This window comes from Mobula hypostoma, chromosome 2 (assembly GCF_963921235.1).
Source record: "Mobula hypostoma chromosome 2, sMobHyp1.1, whole genome shotgun sequence".
Lineage (NCBI taxonomy): Eukaryota > Metazoa > Chordata > Chondrichthyes > Myliobatiformes > Myliobatidae > Mobula > Mobula hypostoma.
The window spans coordinates 35804687-35820746 of NC_086098.1; the positions used below are offsets into that span (position 1 = coordinate 35804687).

At 42.5% G+C, this 16060-nt stretch overlaps 1 protein-coding gene across 2 annotated transcripts in view; it reads left to right on the forward strand.

Annotated features, from left to right (window-relative positions):
- The first annotated feature begins 1360 nt into the window (after nt 1-1360).
- The window catches only part of si:ch73-340m8.2 (tyrosine-protein kinase SRK2), a 50761-nt gene continuing 36061 nt past the window's right edge, over nt 1361-16060 (forward strand). For both annotated transcript variants that reach the window (XR_010016342.1, XM_063035387.1), the window contains exons 1-2: nt 1361-1747; nt 13453-13574. Coding sequence is in view for 1 of the 2 variants with exons in the window: in XM_063035387.1 (XP_062891457.1) it covers nt 1407-1747; nt 13453-13574 (463 nt within the window). In the remaining variant the exon portion in view is untranslated. The remainder of the gene's footprint in view (nt 1748-13452; nt 13575-16060) is intronic.

A 16060-nucleotide genomic window follows, 5' to 3' on the forward strand; every position in this document is an offset into this window, starting at 1 on the left:
AGCCTTTTGAAAATCCAAATATACCACATCCACTGGTTCTCCCCTATCCACTCTACTAGTTACATCCTCAAAAAATTCTATGAGAAACGTCAGACATGATTTTCCTTTCACAAATCCATGTTGACTTTGTCCGATGATTTCACTGCTTTCCAAAGGTGCTGTTATTACATCTTTGATTACTGACTCTAGCAGTTTCCCCACCACTGATGTTAGGCTAACCGGTCTATAATTCCCCGGTTTCTCTCTCCCTCCTTTTTTAAAAATTTTTAAAAATTCTGAATTAACTATGTCACTCTCCATCTTAATGAAGAATTCCACCATATTATGGTCACTCTTACCCAAGGGGCCTCTCATGATAAGATTGCTAATTAACCCTTCCTCCTTGCTCAATACCCAATCTAGAATGGGCTGCTCTCTAGTTGGTTCCTCGACATGTCGGTTCAAAAAACCATCCCGCATATATTCCAAGAAATCCTCTTCCTCAGCACCCTTACCAATTTGGTTCACCCAATCTACACGTAGATTGAAGTCACCCATTATAACTGCTGTTCCTTTATTGCACACATTTCTAATTTCCTGTTTAATACCATCCCCAACCTCATTACTACTGTTAGGTGGCCTGTTCACAAATCCCACCAGCATTTTCTGCCCCTTAGTGTTATGCAGCTCTACCCATATCGATTCCACATCCTCCCGGCTAATGTCCTTCCTTTCTATTGCGTTAATCTCCTCTCTAACCAGCAATGCTACCCCACCTCCTTTTCTTTCATGTCTATCCCTCCTGAATATTGAATAACCCTGAATGTTGAGCTCCCATCCCTGGTCACCCTGGAGCCATGTCTCTGTGATCCCAACTGTATCATATTCATTAACAACAATCTGCACTTTTAATTCATCCACCTTGTTACGACTGCTCCTTGGTGTGTTTCAACTTGAGGTTGTAATGCCGGGGTTCTTATGCTGCATGTCTTGATGGAAACCAGGTGTGCCGTCTTCAAAGAGAATTAGACGCAAATGGGAAATTAACGGGCAGAACCATGGCACAATCAAAGCAAATTAGGAGAAAGATAGGGAATTAACGATGGGGACCATGTATGGGTGTGTGTGTGTGTGTGTGTGTGTGTGTGTGTGTGTATATATTCCTATATACAGTATATAATAAACAGGAATATATATATATATATATATATATATATATACATACACAGACACACACACACACACTGGATCAACCTTCTTGCCAAACAATTTCAAAACTGCGCGTACACATGAGGCGGCGAATCTTAAAAGCAGGAAGAACTAATTCACACAAGGTTTAACATATTTGCTACTCTGCTTCCTGGATTGACGTTGACGACTTTATGGGATTTAACATTCAATGAAAACAAAGTCGATCGGAGACAGTCATGGGCACAGCACTGTGTAAATATTACTGTGCTTTCTGCCCTTGCCGCCACTGTCGATCCAGTTCTAATGACAGCAATGAAGAGACTTCAAAACGAGCAGACAGTTTATTTTATACGAACCCAGATAATCCTCGGTCGCGTTATGTCACGCTCTACAATTACAAACCCCGCACTTCAGAGGACCTCCTCGTCAAAGAAGGGGAAAAGGTTGAAATTGTAAGCAGAGAAGGCGAATGGACATTGGTCAAAAAAATAGAAGGTCAAGGTGTAGCGCAGCGAGTGAAGGAGGGTTACGTGCCTTCAAGCTTCGTCGCCGAAGTGGGGAGCCTGGCTGCTGCACGGTAAGTCGACGGCTGCCCCATGATACCGCTCACCTCCTCGTCAGTTTCCGAAATCTGCGCGTTAAAGGTTTGCAGAAGGAAGGGTCCCTTCACACAGAGGTGGTGCCTGTATGTAGCAAACTGCACGGGGGCATAGGTGAGGCAGGTATTGTATAGTTCGGCAATATAAAGCCGGATAAGAAAGATGGAGAGAGATACGGGTCAAATCAGACTAACTCAGCAAGGCACTTGGCTTTGCATGGGCGAGTTGGGCAGGAGAGCCTGCCTGCGCGAAGTTTTGCTCTTTTATTCTATTACATAGATAGTGTCGGCTCAGAAAGTTGTGCTCCGTCTGCCTCTTTCCTTCCCTACTTTATAAACTAACCAGTGTTGATAAATACAATGGAAGCAGTATAGAGAGTGGCAGCCGACTGGCATCTGGCAATAATTTGTGGTTTACGGGGGAGGGGGATATTGGCGGGGATGTCTGCAGAGCAGAGATGGCTTAAGTTTCTAGGAATAGTTCACAAGACACGGGATAGACGAGGGAAGTTAAGGACTGCATGAAAAAAAAAGGAAATTGCATATAATAAGACCATAAGACAAAGGAGCAGAAGTCGGCCATTCGGCCCATCGAGTCTGCTCCGCCATTCTATCATGAGCTGATCCATTCTCCCATTTAGTCCCACTCCCCCGCCTTCTCACCATAACCTTTGATGCCCTGGCTACTCAGATACCTATCAATCTCTGCCTTAAATACACCCAATGACCTGGCCTCCACTGCTGCCCATGGCAACAAATTCCATAGATTCACCACCCTCTGGCTAAAAATATTTCTTCGCATTTCTGTTCTGAATGGGCGCCCTTCAATCCTTAACTCATGCCCTCTCGTACTAGACTCCCCCATCATGGGAAACGACTTTGCCACGTCCACTCTGTCCATGCCTTTCAACATTTGAAACGTTTCTATAAGGTCTCCCCTCATTCTTCTAAACTCCAAGGAATACAGTCCAAGAGCGGACAAACGTTCCTCATATGTTAACCCTCTCATTCCCGGAATCATTCTAGTGAATCTTCTCTGTACCCTCTCCAACGTCAGCACATCCTTTCTTAAATAAGGAGACCAAAACCGCCCACAATACTCCAAGTGAGGTCTCACCAGCGCCTTATAGAGCCTCAACATCACATCCCTGCTCCTATACTCTATTCCTCTAGAAATGAATGCCAACATTGCATTCACCTTCTTCACCACCGACTCAATCTGGAGGTTAACCTTAAGGGTATCCTGTACGAGGACTCCCAAGTCCCATTTCATCTCAGAACTTTGAATTCTTTCCCCATTTAAATAATAGTCTGCCCGTTTATTTCTTCTGCCAAAGTGCATAACCATACACTTTCCAACATTGTACTTCATTTGCCACTTCTTTGCCCATTCTTCCAATCTATTGAAGTCTCTCTGCAGACTCTCCATTTCCTCAGCACTACCGGCCCCTCCACCTAACTGCGTATCATCAGCAAACTTAGCCACAAAGCCATCTATTCCATAATCCAAATCGTTGATGTACAATGTAAAAAGAAGTGGCCCCAACACAGTTTTTAAAACTTCCCAATCCACTGTCTTCCCACTAATTTTTGCTTCCTTGTCTGCCCTCTCCTTTGCTTTATCTTTGGCTTTGACTTCTCTTGTCAACCACGGTTGCATCCCTTTTCCATTCAAAAATTTCTTCTTTTCAGGAATATACCTGTCTTGCACCTTCCTCACTTCTCGCATAAACTCCAGCCACTGCTGCTCTGCCCTCTTTCCTGCCAGTGTCCCTTTCCAGTCAACAGTAATGTAGCAAAATGAGTGGGAAGTTGGATAACTGGGAAGCTTTTAAAATCCAAAAAAAGGCATGTTGGGTATCGACAGATGAGACACTTACTGCGATCTCAATTACATATGAGTCCTGATAAGTACTTAATAGATGTAATTTTTAATTTGAAACCTTTTCATAATGGCTCAATATCCAATATTTATGCGATTAGATTAGATGCTGTTGGGAATGAAAGAGGCTCCTTTAGACAAAATTAAAAAAGCCTGGGAACAGGATTTACAGATTTCAATTTCTGAAGAGACCTGAAATGCAATTTTTAAATTGGTTAATACCTCATCACTATGTGCTCGTCCGTCCCGCCTACAATTTAAAGTGGTCCACAGGGCTTACATGTCCAAAGACAAGCTATCTCGTTTTTATGCGGATATATCTCCCTGTTGTGACAGATGTAACAATGGAGAGGCTTCATTAATTCATATGTTTTGGACATGTCCAAGTCTTGAAAAATACTGGAAGGAAGTATTCCAAACTTTTTCTGTACTTTTTAAAGTAAATTTTAAGTGTAATCCTTTGACTGCCATGTTTGGTATTGTTGGAGAAAGAGGCATAACTTTGGAGACATCTGATTTGCCTGTATTGGCCTTTATTTCTCTCATGGCTAGGAGGGCAGTGTTGCTTAGATGGAAGGACATTGATTCACCTACTCACGCTCAATGGTTACGTGATGTTATGTCATGCTTAAATTTAGAGAAGATCCGTTGTTGAATTCCTGATTCTAACCAAGACTTTCAAACACTGTGGGGACCTTTACTGAAATATTTTCAAAACCTTTGATCTGGCGTAAAAGTACAAATGTTGGCTAATAACATAAATATGATATGGATTTTTTTGTGTCTTTCTTTTCTTTACCAAACAGCTTTGATCTTGGTAGTGGGTTTAGATTTTTTTTACTAAAACTATTATAATTCAATTTAATTCATTTGTTTGATTATGAATATGGGGTACTGTGATTGCAATAGTATGATTTAAATATAGTTCATTTTGTACTATTCTATTTTTTGATTCATAATATGTATCGTCATGAATTCTGTACTCTTCTATATGAAATTTAATAAAAATATTGAAAGAGAAAATCCAACAAAAGGCAACTAAAAAAGCTATTGGAAGAAAAAAGATGAAATATGAACTAGCCAATAGTATAAAGCAGGATACCAAAAGTTTTTTTTTCAGTTATATAAAGAGTAATAGGAAGGAGACTGTTGATTCTGGACCACTGGAAAATGATGCTGGTGAGGTAGTAATCGGGGACAAAGAAATGGCCGATGAAGGTAATGGATACTTTGCATCTGTCTTCACTGTGGAAGAAACTAGCAGTGTGCCAGAGGTCCATGAGTGTCAGGGAGCAGGTGTGAGTACCATTGCTATTACAAAGGAAAAAGTGCTAGGCAAACTGAAAAGTCTTAATGTGGATAAGTCATCTGGATCAGATGGACTACACCCTAGAGTCCTGAGAGAGATAACGGATCATGGTCTTTCAAGAATCACTTGATTTTGGCATAGCCCCAGAGGACTGGAATATTGCAAATGTCACTCCACTCTTGAGGGAGGCAGGTAAAAGAAAGGAAATTAGCCTAGCCTCAGAGGTTGGACAAGTGTTGGAGTCTATTATTAGGGATGAGGTTTCTGGGTACTTGGAGACTAATGATAAAGTAAGTCAAAGTCAGCATGACTTCTGTAAAGGAGCATCTTGCCTGACAAATCTGTTGGAGTTCTTCGAGGAAGTAACAAGCAGGGTGGACAAAGGAGAGGCAGTGAATGTCACTTACTTGGATTTTCAGAAGGCCTTTGATAAGGTGCCACCAAGAATGCTTAACAAGATAAAATCCTGTGGCATCACAGGAAAGGTAATGTCATGGATAGTGGAATGGAATGGCTGAGGGGCAGGAGGCAGAAGTGGGAATAAATGGAGCCTTTTCTGGTTGGTTGCCAGTGACTAGCTGTGCTTCTCAGAGGTCAGTATGGGTCTGCTAATTTTCATATTGTTTGTCAGTGATTTGGATAATGGAATTGATGGCTTTGTGGCAAAGTTTGCGGATGATATGAAGATAGGTGGAGGGGTAGGTCGTGCTGAGGAAGCAATGCGATTGCAGCAGGAATTAGATAGATTGGAAGAATAGGCAAAAAAGTGGCAGATGGAATACAATGTTGGGAAATGTATGATAATGCATTTTGGTAAAAGGAACAATAGTGTGGACTATTACCTAAATGGGGAGTTTCAAACACTGGAGGTGCAGAGGGACTTAGGAGTTCTCGTGCAAGACTCCCAGAAGTTAATTTACAGACTGAGTCTATGGTAAAGAAGGCAAATGAAATGTTGGTATTTATTTTAAGGTGAATAGAATATAAAGGCAAGAGATAATGGTGGTTCCTTATAAGACACTAGTCAGGCCGCACCTGGACTATTGCCAACAGTTTTGGGCCCCATATCTCAAAAAGGATGTGATGTCATTGGAGGGAGTTTGGAGGAGGTTCACAAGGATGATTTCAGGAATGAAGGCAGTTAACCTATGAGGAGCATTTGGCAGCTTTGGGCCTGTACTCACTGGAAGTTAAAAGAATGCAGAGGGATCTGATTGAAACCTACCGAATGATGAAAGGACTAGATAGGGTGGATGTGGAGAGGATGTTTCCTATGGTGGGGATATCCAGAACTAGAGGGCATTGACTCAAAACAGAGGGCCAACCTTTTAGAACTGAGGTAAGGAGGACTTTTTTTTTTAGCTAGAGAGTAGTGAATCTGTGGAATGCTCTGCCACAGATGGTCTATGGGTATATTTAAGCCGGAAGTTGATCCTTTCCTGATCGGTCAGGGCATCAAAGGTTATGGTGAGAAGGCAGGTGTATGGGGTTGTGTGGGATTTGGGATCAGCCATGATGGAATGTCAGAGCAGACTTGATGGGTTGAATGGCCTAATTCTGCTCCTATGTCTTATGGCATTATGGTCTTATGGGCCACCTGTATTATGGGGATTAGAAGCAATGAAACATGCAGTCCCCCTGCACCAGTCGTGTTTAGGCTTTCCACACTTTGTCTGTGCAACACCATCTCCCACTGCAAGAACAGAGGATGCCAGAGTTCGAAATACAATCACTCAGTGGCCTCCTTGTTAGATACAGCCTTTACCTAATATGTTAGTGGCCTTTTGTTACTGTATTCTAGTTAGTTCAAGGTTGGATGTGCTATGCATTGAGATGCTCTTCTGCACCACCACTGTTGCGACTCAAGGTTAGTTGAGTTGCTGTCACCTTCCTGCCATCTCGAACCTATCTGCCATTCTCCTCTGATCTGTGTCATTAACAAGGCAGTTTCACCCACAGAACGGCCACTCACTGGATTTTTTTTTTGTTTTACACGTAGTCTTCTGTAAACTCTAGAGACTGTTATGCATGAAAATCCCAGAAGATCAGCAGTTTCTGAGATACTCAAATCACCCTCAATCATTCCATAATCAAAGTAACAGATCACATTTCTACCCCATTCTGATGTTTAGTCTGAACAACTGGACCTCTTGACAATGTCTTTATGCTTTTACACATTGACATGATTGGCTTACTAGATATTTGCATTAATGAGCAGGTGTATAGGCCACTAAGTGTCGGTGATGAGAAAGTTTGGAGCCACTTTTCGTGCAAGAAGAGGGAGCAAAAAATGAATTTGGATCAGTCATTGATACTGCCCTCTGGGAATAATAAGACCATAAGATCATAAAATAAGGGAGCAGAATTGGGCCATTTTGCCCATTGAGTCTGCTCCACCATTTTTTCATGGCTGATCCATTTTTCCTCTTAGTTGCAATTTCCTGCCTTCTCCCTGCATCCCTTCATGCCTTAACCAATTGTCAGAGAAAGGCTGGAAGCAACACTTGCATACACACATACAAATTAGGACCAGAGGTAGATCGCTGGTGCCTTTGAGCCTGCTGCCGTCGGGAATATATTGATTGGCTGTATCACAGCCTGGTATGGAAGCAGCAATGCCCTTGAATGGAATATCCTACAAAAATTAAGGGATACGGCCCAGTTCATCACGAGTAAAGCCCTCCCAACCATTGAGCACATCTATATGAAACACTGTCTCAGGAAATCAGCATCCATCATCAGGAATCCCCACCACCTAAATCATGTTCTCCTTTGACTGCTGCTCTCGGGACAAGGCACAAGAGCCACCAACACCACTAGGTTTAATAATAGTTACTACCCCTCAGCCATCAGATATAACTTCACTCACCTCACTGGCCCCATCACTGAAATGTTCCCACAACCTATGGACTCACTTTCGAGGACTCTTCACCTCATGTTCTCGATATTTGTTGCTTATTTATTTATTTATTTATTTATTATTGTTTCTTCTTTTGCATTTGCAGAGTTTGTTGTCTTCGACAGTCTGGTCGAACGTCCTGGTTGGGTGGTCTTTCATTGATTTGTTATAGTAATTATTCTATACATTTATTCAGTATGCACACAGGAAAATGATTCTCAGGGTTGTATATGGTGACATATATGTACTTCGGTAATAAAATTTACTTTGAGCTTTGGACTTGGAACCATTCCATACAATCACACCTGATATGATGTCGACCTCAATTTCACATTGCATCTAACCCTGGAAACATTTAAATTCCTGGCTTATCAAGTGCTTATCTACCTCTGCCTTGTACATTCAAGGTTTTAATTCCTCTGTACCTAGAGGAAGGAATTTCCAAAGACTCAGGCCCTCTCAGAGAAACATTGCAGTCTTAAACAATAGCTTCTCATTTTAGAAACACTAACAATGAAACACTGTCTTCACAACCCATATGCCAACCTCTTACTGTTCTTGTATGTTTCAATCAAGTCGTCTCTCACTTTTCTGAACGAGTGAGTACAACCCCAGCCTGCCCAACCTGAACTCACTTGAGGTCGTGCGAGACCAATAGTCATTTGAAGAAAAGTAAACTATTGGTTGCCTTAGAAACTGGATGAGGAATCTTTGGTGTTACTGTACTTGGAACAACTTAAATTAATATGTTTGAAGTCATATGAACAGTTACTTGGAAGGCAGCTAATTTAGAAAAGTGAAGTAAAATTTTACTTGCTAAATAATTTGCTGGTTTAGGAAGAAAAGTATATACTAGTAATTGCTAAAATTGCGAGCTAGGGAATAATTTCTGTAAAACTGAACAATTTCTCTATTGCTCTGTGAGAAGAAAATGTACTAATATGCACAGGCTATTGCAACAGCAGTTTGAAGTTAGTTAAAAGTTTGCCAAGGGGACTGCTGGCTCACGAAGGATGTGTAATCTTCAGCTCTGTCAAGAGCACACATACCTCTAAATCAGCTTGAGATTTTAGAAACTTAAGCAAAGTTCGAGATAAGACCCCAAATCAGTACCAAAGGATGGCATTGAACTAGGTAATTAGAGGTAATTAGAGCTGATTGTGGATGACAGGAAGAATGGAGACAGGCTAGCCCCTATTGACATCAATGGATCTGGGGTTGAGAGGTTGAACAGCTTTAAGTTCCTCGGCATAAACATCACCGAGGATCTCACGTGGTCTGTAAATACCGGCTGTGTGATGAGAAAGGCACAACAGTATCTCTTTCACCTCAGACGGTTGAAGAAGTTTGGTGTGGGGCCCTCAAATCCTAAGAAACTTTCTACAGGGACACAATTGAGAGCATCCTGACTGGCCGCATCACTGCCTGGTATGGGAACTGTACTTCCCTCAATTGCAGGACTCTGCAGAGAATGGTGCGGACAGCCCAGCGCATTTGCAGATGGCTTCCCACTATTCAGGACATTTACAAAGACAGGTGTGTAAAATGGGCCCGAAGGATCATTGGAGACCTGAGTCACCCCAACCACAAACTGTTCCAGCTGCTACCATTTGGGAAACCATAGAGATGAAGCTCAATGACCTTCATCTGGTCAGGGAGAGTGTGGAGGTGATAGAGAGGAGCTATAGGCAAGCAGTCACACGGGGGCCTCGGGAGACAGATAAGTGGGTAACAGTTAGGAGAAGGAAGGACAAGAGTCAGATACTAGAGAGTACCCCTGTGACTGTCCCCCATAACAACAAGTACTCCTGTTTGAGTACTGTTGAGGGGGACAACCCACCTGGGGGAAGCAACAGTGGCCGTGCCTCTGGCACAGAGTCTGGCCCTGTGGCTCAGAAGGGTAGGGAAAGGAAGAGGATGGCAGCAGTGATAGGGGACTCTATAATTATGGGTCAAACAGGTGATTCTGTGGACACAGGAAAGAAACACGGATGGCAGTTTGCCTTCCAGGTGCCAGGATCCAGAATGTTTCTGATCGTGTCCACGATATCCTGAAGTGGGAAGGTAACAGCCAGAGGTCATGGTACATATTGGTACCAACACATAGGAAGGAAAAGGGAGGAGGTCCTGAAAACACACTACAAGGAGTTAGGAAGGAAGTTGAGAAGCAGGACCTCAAAAGGTAGTAATCTCAGGGATTACTGCCTGTGCCACGCGATAGTAAGTAGAGGAACAGAGTGAGGTGGAGGATAAATGCTTGGCTGAGGGATTGCAGCAGGGAACAGGGAAGTTAAGAACAGGAAGGGGTCAATAACTCTACTGGGTGTTTTTTATAGACCACCCATTAGTAACAGGGACATCGAGGAGCAGATAGGGAGACAGATTCTGGAGAGGTGCTATAAATACAGGGTTGACATGGCGGGAGATTTTAATTTCCCCAATATTGATTGGCATCTTCCTAGCAAGGGCTTTAGATAGGGTGGAGTTTGTTAGGTGTGTTCAGGAAGCATTCAGATCTCTCAGTGGGAGAGCATTTTGGAGACAGTGATCACAATTTTATCTCCTTTACCATAGCATTAGAGGGGGATAGGAACAGACAAGTTAGGAAAGCATTTAATCGGAGTAAGCGAAAATATGAGGCTATCAGGCAGGAACTTGGAAGCATAAATTGGGAACAGATGTTCTCAGGGAAACGTACGGCAGAAATGTTGCAAATGTTCAGGGGATATTTGCGTGGTGTGCTGCATAGGTACATTCCAATGAGACAGGGAAAGGATGGTAGGGTACAGGAACCGTGATGTACAAAGGCTGTTGTAACTCTAGTCAAGCTGAAAAGAAGAGCTTACGAAAGGTTTAATAAACTGGGTAATGATAGAGATCTAGAAGATTATAAGGCTAGCAGGAAGGAGCTTAAGAAAGAAATCAGGAGAGCCAGAAGGGGCCATGAGAAGGACTTGGCAGACAGGATTAAAGAAAACCCCAAAGCATTCTACAATTATGTGAGGAGCAAGAGGATAAGACATGAGAGAATAGGAACAATCAAGTACGATAGTGGAAAAGTGTGTATGAAACCGGAGGAGATAGCAGTGTACTTTGCTTCAGTATTCACTACGTAAAAGGATCTTGTCGATTGTAGGGATGACATTCAGCAGACTGAAAAGCTTGAGCATGTAGATATTAAGAAAGAGGATGTGCTGGAGCTTTTGGAAAGCATCAAGTTGGATAATTCACCGGGACCAGACAAGATGTACCCCAGGCTACTGTGGGAGGCAAGGGAGGAGATTGCTGAGCCTCTGGCAATGATCTTTGCATCATCAATGGAGATGGGAGAGTTTCTGGAGAATTGGATATCGATAGGATGCAAAACTGGGCTGAGAAGTGGCAGATGGAGTTCAATCCAGATAAGTGTGAGGTGGTTCATTTTGGTAGGTCAAATATGTTGACAGAATGTAGGATTAATGGTAAGACTCTGGCAGTGTGGAAGATCAGAAGGATCTTGGTGTCCGAATTCGTCGGACACTCAAAGCTGCTGTGCAGGTTGACTGTGTGGTTAAGAAGGCATACGGTGCATTGGCTTTCATCAACCGTGGGATTGAGTTCAAGGGCTGAGAGGTAATGTTACAGCTATATAGGACCCTGGTCAGACCCCTATTGGTGTACTGTGCTGAGTTCTGGTCACCTCACTACAGGAAGGATGTGGAAACTATAGAAAGGGTGCAGAGGAGATTTACAAGAATGTTGCCTGAATTGGGGAGCATGCCTTACAAGAATAGGTTGCGTGAACTTGGCCTTTTCTCCTTGGAGCAACAGAGGATGAGATGTGACCTAACAGATGTGTATAAGATGATGAGAGGCATTAATCGTGTGGATAGTCAGAGGCTTTTTCCCAGGGCTGAAATGACTTACACGAGAGGGCACAGGTTTAAGGTGCTTGGAAGTAGGGGGATGTCAGAGGTAAGTTTTTTACGCAGAGAGTGGTGAGTACGTGGAATGGGCTGCCGGCGACAGTGGTGGAGGCAGATACGATCTGGTCTTTTAAGAGAATCCTGAATAGGTACTTAGGGATTAGAAAAATAGAGGGTTATGGGTAATCCTAGGTAATTTCTAAAGTAAGTACATGTTTGGCAGAGCATTGTGGGCCGAAGGACCTGTGTTCTGCTGTAGGTTTTCTATGTTTCTATGAAACGGTACCGCAGCATAAAAGCCAGGACCAACAGGTTCCGGGATAACTTCTTCCACCAGGCCATCGGACTGCATAACTCATGCTGACACAATTGTATTTCTATGTTTTATTGGCTATCCTTTTGTACATACTATTTATTATAAATTACTGTAAATTGCACATTGTACATTTAGATGGAGACATTACGTAAATATTTTTACTCCTTATGTATATGAAGGATGTAAATAATAAAGTCAATTCAATTCAATAATCGGGAAAAATCAAATGCAGTAATTTATTGAAATTCAAGAGAAAATTGATACTGAAGTTGTGTTTTTATAAAAACTGAGAGGAACAACAAATTGTCCAATAATATGTAACAAATGCTAAAACTCTTCCCCACCACAAATGGCAGGGATATATTGACACTGATAATAATCTGAACATTAAGCATTGTTATTGTACAGCAACAATATTGAAAATATTTCAAATGGATTTTATATATCTTCCCTAAAACAATATTACAATGCACAGACAATATTTTCATAATATTATAATATTAGGTGTGAGTTGCCTCTGTACAATGGGTATCAGGAACACATGCAGGGTATATGTTTTTCCTGGATATGAAAATACCCTGCTTCTGGACGGTTTGTCCAACTCCCATCAGGGAACAGGCTACACAGCATCCGCACCAGACTGAAACAAAAAAGTAGCTGGTTCCCCCAAGTCGTCAGGCTGATGAACATCTCCACTCATTAACCCACCCCACCACCACTCTATGCATATCAGCTATTCCTCTTCACAGCCCCTCAGCACCTTTCATTCCCCTGTGCACGGCTGCTTTGCACTTACACTCCACACTTCATACCCACATTGACACAGTCACAGACCTACTGTGTTTTGATATGACCTGCTGCCTCTTCTTGCCAAGAGTCATATTGTCATTTTATCATTTCCTGTCAGAATCACCCTCAAACTCTTAGCGTCACTTTATGCACAGTACATACACGTTCAACCAGTCTATGTATATAAGCTAATCTAATGTACATACAACCACATTCAACCAGTCTATGTATATAAGCTAATCTAATGTACATACAACCACACTCAACCGTTACATTGTGTTACTCAGGATTGCATTTATATTTATATTTGTTGTGCTTATCATGTTTTTATATTGTATTAGATCCAGAATCATTTTGTTCCCCTTTACACTTGTATATTGAAGAATGACAATAAACAATGTTGAATCTTGAATACCAGGAGCAACATATCTCATGTCAAATGGTATGGAAAAATATCAAAGTTTCCCTCTCAAGACCCCTGTCATATTCTTTATCCATTAGTAAGAACTACAAAGGAGATTTCCTCTGTATTGTAATAATCCTGGTTGTAGAAGTCACTGAATAAAATTTTGTTCATCCTTCAGATGGTTCTTTGGCGGAATGACCCATGTAGATGTAAAGAGGTGTCTGCTGCGAGATGAAAACCAAAATGGTTCCTTCCTAGTTTGGCAGAATAAGGAAATGGATGACCTTTATTTCCTGTCAGGTATTTTGATAAAATTCATCACATATATTTTAAGATAATCAGCCTTCCATGATGAAGGGTTACTTTATCATTTCTTGATAAGGCGAGGATGAAATTTGGGAATCGGACCTGTGCCAGAGACAGTATTGGTGCTGTCAGAATAAAGACACACCCTTTGGGTCTCAACCTGGTGCATCCGTGCTACTGAGTCTCCCGGCTTGCTTAAGAAGATAAAGAGTTCAGAAATATACTTTTGTCCTTGGTGTTCAGTTGCACTTCTTAATAGATCTATTAACAAGTGATAATATCCATGATGAATAGATTACTGGGTATCACCCAATATTAGGAAGGAGTATGCACAACTTTCCTCAGATATCCATGTTAATCCCTTTTATACCTGGGATTTGGAAACTAATGTGGACCAGATTTATTGTTTTTTAAATTCAGCACAATGCTTTACTGACTTAACTTTCCATTTTCACAGTAAAACCCTGGTAATTAAATTGTTTATCTGAAGCTTAAAACCAAACACGCGTTAGATTTCTGATATTGATATAAGCTTGAATCAACTTGTCTACACTCCTCCTGCAGCGCCCTCTGGTGTACTGGCCTGAAATAGTAGGTGTTATTTATTTCATTATTATTAAGCTCATCTCTGCTGATTCCATGTATTACTAGACTTAATGAAAAGTTACAGTCACTGGTGTTATTGCCCATCTTTTCTTGACAAGAAGACTCCTGCAGCCCTGCCGACATATATTACATCTCCACCCGCGTCTGGTTGCTCTTTGATTAATTACCACTGACCTAAGTTGTCTTTATCACTGACTTAACAATATAATCTACATCATGGAACACTAATTTCTTTTCTGACACCCAAAGGAGTGCATCATAGAAATACCCTGAAACAAGAGAAAATCTGCAGATGCTGCAAATCCAAGCAAAACACACAAAATGCTGGAGGAACACACATCAAAGTTGCTGGTGAACGCAGCAGGCCAGGCAGCATCTGTAGGAAGAGGTGCAGTCAACGTTTTGTGAAGGGTCTCGGCCTGAAAGGTCGACTGCACCTCTTCCTACAGATGCTGCCTGGCCTGCTGCGTTCACCAGCAACTTTGATGTGTGTTGCTTGAATTTCCAGCATCTGCAGAATTCCTGTTAAAATGCTGGAGGAACTCAGCAGACCAGACAGCATCTATAGAAAAGAGTACAGTCGACGTTTCAGGCTGAGACCCTTCGGCAGGACTGGAGGAAAAAAGGATGAGGAGTAGATTTAAAAGGTGTGGGAAGGGGTGGGAGAAACACACAGTAATAAGTGAAACCGGGAGGGGGAGGAGAGAAGTAAAGAGCTGGGAAATTGATTGGTGAAAGAGATACAGGACGGGAGAAGGGGGAGTCTGATAGAAGAGGTAAGAAGGCCGTGGAGGACAGAAAAGGGGGAGGAGCACCAGAGGGAGGCGATGGGCAGTCAAGGAGATAAGGTGAGAGGGAAAAGGGGATGGAGAATGGTATGGGGGGGAAGCATTATTGGAAGTTCAAGAAATTGATATCAATGCCATCAGGTTGGAGGCTAGCCAAATGGAATATAAGCTGTTGTTCCTCTAACCATAGTGTGGCCTCAACACGGCAGAGGAGGTGGCCATGGATTGACACAGCAGACTGGGAATGGGAAGTGGAATTAAAATGGGTAGCCACTGGGAGATCCCACTTTTTCTGGTCAGGAAAATGATCTTCCATTCTACGTCGTGACACACTGATATACAGGAGGCCACACCGTGAACACTAGGCACAGTATATGACTCCAGTAGACTTACAGGTGAAGTTTGGGGCCCTGAGGAAGGAGGGGCCCATGTAGCACTTGTTCCACTTGGAAGGATAAGTGCCAGGAGGGAGATCAATGGGGAGGGACAAATGGACAAGGGAATTGCATAGGGAGTGATCCCTGCAGAAAGCAGAAAGTGGAGGAGAGGGAAAGATGTGCTTAGTGGTGGGATCCCATTGGAGATGGCAGAAGTTTTGGAGAATTATGTGCTGGATGCAGAGGCTGGTGAGGTGGTAGGTAAGGACAAGAGGAACCCTATCCCTGGTAGGGTGGTGGGAGGATGCGGTGTGAGCAGACATGCGTGAAATGGAAGAGATGCATTTGAGGATGGTGTTGGTGGAGAAAGGGAAGCTCTTTGAAAAAGGAGGACATCTTCTTCATTCTGGAATGAAAAGTCTCATCCTGAGAACAGATGCGGTGGACACAGAGGAATTGAGAGGAGGGGATAGTGTTTTCACAAGTAACAGGGTGGGAAGAGGTATAGTCCAGGTAGCTGTGAGAATCTGCGGAATTATAATAGACATCAGTAAATAATCTGTCTCCAGAGACTGAGACAGTGAGATCAAAAAAGGGGAGGGAGGTGTTGGAAAAGGACCAGGTAAATCTGAGGGCAGGGTGGAAGTTGGAGGAAAAGTGGATGAAGTTGATGAGTTCAGCATGGGTGCAGGAAGCAGCACCTATGCAG